Below are 6,028 nucleotides of genomic sequence, written 5' to 3'. Positions count from 1 at the left end.
AGGTAGGTTGAGTGGACATTGGCTGGTAATTTGGTGAAGATAGGTCCAGTGATTTGGAAGTTAGGTGTCTTTATATATTGGGCCACACCCCTTGCATGTTCAATGGTCCATATCCTCTGATAGATATCGACAATTTCTGAAAATTATTCCTTCGAATTGAACCAATAATGAACTTCAGAAATTTTGGTAGGAATCGGAACAAGCGTTTTGAAAAAAAGTACACAAAAACAGTTTTTTACAAAATTCAAAATGGCGGAAAATCTAAGTAGGCGGAGCTTATGGGTCATACAGTATTTTTTTTAGAGCAGGTCCAATCGGACCTGTACGCAAAATTTCAAGTCAATCCATCATTGGCGAAAAAAACCGTGGGTACAAACACTCAAGGGGGCGCTAGAGAGACATTTTTTTTTACACAAATACGAAAACTCAATAATCTAAAAGTTTTCACCAGTCTGCTTCTGCATGTGGAATTTCAGTCTGCTGGGGCGTACCGTGTGCGGCCAGTCGACGTTTTCGGGGAGAGATTAATAATAATCCTTTGAAAAACAATAGGTTCCTCTACGACGAAGTCTAATGGTGCGTTCACACCGGACGCGTCGAAAAAATTCTCGACGCGTCTGACGCAGCAGTCTTGACGCGCGTCGAAAAAAGTGTGTTCACACCAGACGCGTCGGGGGCGGAGTAATAAATGGGTCGAGGAACGACAGGACCGCAGAGTACTTCCACTTTTTAGTGGACTGAGCTGCACTCCCACTGCGCTTCTCGCTGCTCTCTCTCTTCTTCTCTCTTTGATACGTGTCTCCCACCTACGGCGGCAGATCTCCTCTGCCATGAAACACATATGCCGGCGGTTGGTTGATAGTAAAGTACAACAAATAGCGAGAATAAAAGCAAATACATACATTCAAAACTTACCAGGTAGTCCCACGGCTTCTCCAACCTTGTTCCACGCTTTATCTTTATAGCTCCGGTTTCGGTAAGCATAAAGAGTTGTATCGTAAAGTTAGGGTGCCCACAGACAGCGACAATAATCTTTTCCTCCATTTTTTTCAACCGGCAGGACGATGACGAGCGGAGCTGCTCAACGCTGATTGGCTGACGCAACTATGACTCACGCGTCTTTGCTGCCAAAGTTGGGAAAATTGAACTCGCGCGTCAACGAGCTGCGTCTGTTCGCTGTGTTCGCTCAGTTCGCCCCGCGACAAACCCTCTGTTCGTGCTGCTTCAAACGCGTCTGACGCGCTGCTCGCTGGAAAATACGCAGCTTCGACGCAGCTTTGCATTGACTTAACATGTAATCTCGACGCGCGTCAAAATTTTGACGCGTCCGGTGTGAACACACCATGAGAGGACCCTAATGAGGTCTGCTCTAGTTTCAGCCAACGGGCAGAGGGAGATCATAGATGAGAGAAACTGTACAAAGGCAGACACTGCGCAGGCTATCCTTGGCCACTCTGCCTCCGCACCTACGGTGGGGTTTGCTCGGATTATGGGAAGGTTCCAGATACCAGTGGTAAATATTTTACTTATATTTAGTGTGTACCTTAAAAAGTATGAAATAATCCCTTTACGATTATATTTCTAAATCACTCAGTAGAGTCAGTTGAGTTAAGATTGTCTTGGATATGTCTAATTTGGAATTTCAAAGACTTATTTCCTATTATATTATACAATATTATATTGTAATGCAAATATCTCTGTTCTATCTAAATTTCTTTGCACAGCTCAGCCACTTTAATAATAATAATAATAATCATTTATTTTATATAGCGCTTCTCTAGACACTCGAAGTCGCTTTACAGTGCAGAGTCCAGTAGTCATACACACACACAGTCATCCCGGTGGTGGTGAGCTACATCAGTAGCCACAGCTGCCCTGGGGCAGACTGACGGAAGCGTGGCAGCCAATCAGCGCCTACGGCCCCTCCGACCACCACCAACATTCATTCACATCCATACAAACCGGGGTGAGGCTGCGGTGCTTTGCGACCTGTGCATGTCTCAGCAACAGAGAGGAGTTTCCATCCTTCTTCCGAACTATTCCCAGTGACCTCCACCAGAGCAGAGCCCTGGCAAAGCTGGTCAAGCATTTCAGCTGGACCTGGGTGGGGGCAATTAGTAACAAGAATCAATATGGCATCAACGGGATCACCACATTTATACAAGCTGCACAAGAAGAAGGGGTGTGCATAGAGTATTATCAGGCATTTGAGCAAACAGGTCCTCTTCATGAGTTAGCAAAAGTAGTTGAATCTGAGAAGCACTCTACCTCTAAGGTCATTGTGGCCTTCATGTCCCACAGAGAGGTCAAGGTGCTGGCGAGTGAGTTATTCAGACAGAACATCACAGGGCTGCAGTGGGTTGGCAGTGACGCCTGGATCACAGATGACTCTCTGACTGACAGTGAGGGACACAGCCTCCTGGTGGGCTCACTGGGCTTCACTGTCAGCAAAGCTAAGATCCCGGGGCTGGAGGAGCACCTGAGGCAGCTTCACCCTTCACAGTTTCCTGACAGTCAGTTTGTCAGAGATTTCTGGGAAGACGTGTTTGACTGCGCTCTGAATAACACTGCAAACACACAAAGAAAGCCATGTAGCGGCTTCGAGAGCTTGCAGACTGTTGAATCGTATTTTACAGATGTCTCTGAGCTGAGATTTACTAATAATGTATACAAGTCAGTTTACGCAGTGGCTCATGCTCTCCACAGCCTGGTCACGTGTGAAGAGGGGAGGGGCCCCTTCTACAACGGGAGCTGTGCTGATACTGGATACATTCAACCATGGCAGGTAAAGATGAAAAGATTGACGTTTTCGTACCATAAGGTCCAAAAGAAAATGAGCTTGCTGTGTTTCATCAAGTCTTCACGGGTGCTGCATTATTTACAGAACATTAACTTCACAACAAATCAAGGGGAAAGAGTGACTTTTGACCAGAATAGAGATTCACCTGCAAGATATGAACTCGTAAATTTACAGCATGTGACCTCAAGGACCATGCATGTCGCCACAGTTGGGGTTTTTGATTCCACTCTGCCCATTGACCGTCGATTTATAATGAATGGCATGAAGATAGTTTGGAGAGGAGGAAGTCGTACGGTACATACTCATATTACTTTGTTGGGTTGTATCTGGGTTTTTAGTCACAATGGCATATTGCATAATATTTCATAATCCACTTCTATAAAATGCAGCAAAACTGGTTTGAATCTAATGTAATATCCCTGAATGAAATTCCAATGTCATGTGAACGCCAATGAAATCAAATAGTGAACACCCTGTGGGTCACATACAACTCCTCCACATTTCTATGCACCTGGTGCCCGTGTCAGTGTGCAGTGAGAGCTGCCCCCCGGGAAGACATAAAGTCCTTCAGAAAAGAAAACACATATGCTGTTATGACTGTATACCGTGTGCAGATGGAGAAATCAGCAATATTACAGGTTGGATTTTTTTTTTTAATTATTGGTTTTGTGAATACTATCTGGATTGTCATTTTGCCTTTCCATGGTTAGCATATGACCTAATCAATGTGTTTCTCTCTTTCAAAAACAGACTCCATGGAGTGCTTCAAATGTCCCATTGAATATTGGCCAAATACCAGAGGAGACACGTGCATCTTGAAGGAAATTGAATTGTTGTCTTATGCAGAGATCATGGGGATCGTGTTAACATTCTTATGTTTGATGGGGGCGATTGTGACAACTGCAATAGCGTCGGTTTTCTTTCACTTCCGGGAAACTCCTATTGTCAGGGCCAACAACTCTGAGCTGAGCTTCCTGCTGCTCTTCTCCTTGACTCTGTGTTTCCTGTGTTCTCTGACCTTCATAGGCCGGCCCACTGAGTGGTCCTGCATGCTGCGACACACAGCATTCGGCATCACCTTTGTCCTCTGTATCTCTTGTGTTCTGGGGAAAACTATAGTGGTGTTAATGGCCTTCAGGGCATCACTTCCAGGTAGCAATATGATGAAATGGTTTGGGCCTGCACAGCAGAGACTCAGTGTTCTGTTTTTCACTCTCATACAGGTTCTTATTTGCACATTATGGCTGACAATCAACCCTCCATATCCATTCAAAAATATGAACCACTATAAAGAAAAGATTATTCTTGAATGTGCACTGGGATCATCTGTATGGTTCTGGGCTGTGTTTGGATATATAGGTCTACTAGCTGTGTTATGTTTTGTACTTGCTTTTTTGGCTAGAAAGTTACCAGATAATTTCAATGAAGCTAAATTCATCACCTTCAGCATGCTAATATTTTGGTCAGTCTGGATTGCATTTATCCCAGCATTTGTCAGCTCTCCAGGAAAGTTCACTGTGGCGATGGAGATATTTGCTATTATTGGCAGAGTCTGTATCTTCTCACTTACACTAGTTAATGTTATCTGCCATTCTTCTTACTCCAAAAAGTTGTTGGTGCATTGTTGAAGTGCACACATCTGAAAATGATTTGAAACACATGACATGATTCATACAAAACTCTACAAAAAAAAGTTGTTGTATTTTTAGTTGTACTTTTCTAGTAGAATCACAATGTAATAATGGAAGGCTTTTGCCTTTTGTTTTTTCATGAGCTGTGACACTCTGACATGACTTCAACATGACTGTGTACACATTGTGGATGAAGTGACATAAATAGAAAGAAAAGCACTCAAAGTTAATCAACATATGTTTATTGATGCGGTCATGTGTTTCTTGGTTCTTTCCTTTTGTGTTTGAAGTATGATATTAAGGCCAGGCAGAGAATAGTACACTACGTTTTGTTATCAATCACCATGTTCTTGCGACAGACTGTAACTTAAAATTAACTTCAAATATATAAAGATGGACTGTTCGAAATGCTACTTTGCTCACATGCTCAAGTGTAAAGATTCTTGAAAATAAAACATTAAAAGACCTCTTTAATCTTGTGAGTTTATTTTTGTTCGGGTCAGGTATAATGTATCATGTGCAGCTACACATACATAGAGAATACATGGTTGGAGAACTTTGTGTCTGTCTAACTTATAAAACAATATTTTGCTTACATTTTAACGATTCATTTATCATTTTCTCCTGTGCTCTTCATCGTGTGACTCATCACAATATCATCTGTGAAAATTGTATGAAGGCTGAACATATGCAACAAGTAGTAGATTTTGGCACAAGCAGGTTTTTTAGCATTCCTAGATTATCACTTTTTACTAAAGTAAAACATTGAATTAGATGCGACACGGAACCGAGGTGTATATATTATAAATGTACCTAGCTACATTTAGAAACGAAAAATTCAGTTTGTAACTCATCGTCTCTGACTGTTTGTGTGTTTACCAAGACATGAGGTCTGACCTCACCAAATAGCTTGAGACATGTCGCGTCTTGATTATGTAGTAGCGACAGACTGAACTAAAGAAGAATCTGCTTACAAGTTCAGTCAACTTCAGTTTGTCTTTTTCATAAATGTGATCACTATACCAGATAGTTAACCAACTCAATGTATTCTGTATGTTAATCAGAGCATTAGAAGCAAATAACTATTTTCTATGTAAAGATATTGTTCAGTCACCGAAGTCGCTCTACCTCCACGTGTGTTGTTATCCCTGATTCTCCTTTTGTTGTCATCGCAGGGCCGGCGAGGTGTGCCTTTTTAGGCATGTTAGTGCATGCCAGCGGGTCACACATGCCCAAGTCATTGTTATGTTGGCGCAATAGATAAGCAAAACATGTGTGTATTTAGCTCCTTCACTTGAGTAATTTAGGTCTTGTGAAATGTTCATGGTTTAAGTGTGCATACACATGTATTCACTCGTTGATGCTGGTTTATAAAATATGCAGTAAAAACCTAAAGGCCTAACCAAATTGATCCCAGTAAACGTAAGACGGATCGTTACGGAACAGGGTGTTCTTGTCAGATTTATTCCTCATGCCTAACCTCCTTCAGGTCTTACGTACGCCAAAAAAAAGAAGGAATTTGCATGAACCTCTGAGAATGGACCACTAAGTTGCCTCCTACACCTGAGTAGCAGACAAGAAGCTATAAAACACATTG

At 42.3% G+C, this 6,028-nt stretch overlaps 1 protein-coding gene across 1 annotated transcript; it reads left to right on the top strand.

The window, feature by feature from the left end:
* Positions 1–1,357: 1,357 nt before the first annotated feature.
* LOC130210825 (extracellular calcium-sensing receptor-like) lies at positions 1,358–5,630 on the top strand. Its single transcript, XM_056441314.1, has 7 exons — positions 1,358–1,520; positions 1,980–2,502; positions 2,584–2,785; positions 2,858–3,020; positions 3,292–3,438; positions 3,551–4,350; positions 5,607–5,630. Exons 1-7 carry the CDS (start codon positions 1,358–1,360, stop codon positions 5,628–5,630), a joined length of 2,022 nt encoding a protein of 673 aa, XP_056297289.1.
* Positions 5,631–6,028: the final 398 nt, after the last annotated feature.

The sequence above is a fragment of the Pseudoliparis swirei genome, chromosome 20 (assembly GCF_029220125.1).
Source record: "Pseudoliparis swirei isolate HS2019 ecotype Mariana Trench chromosome 20, NWPU_hadal_v1, whole genome shotgun sequence".
In the NCBI taxonomy this organism is placed as follows: domain Eukaryota; kingdom Metazoa; phylum Chordata; class Actinopteri; order Perciformes; family Liparidae; genus Pseudoliparis; species Pseudoliparis swirei.
The sequence above is the reverse complement of the archived record's forward strand: the minus strand, read 5'-3'. Positions and strand labels throughout refer to the sequence as shown.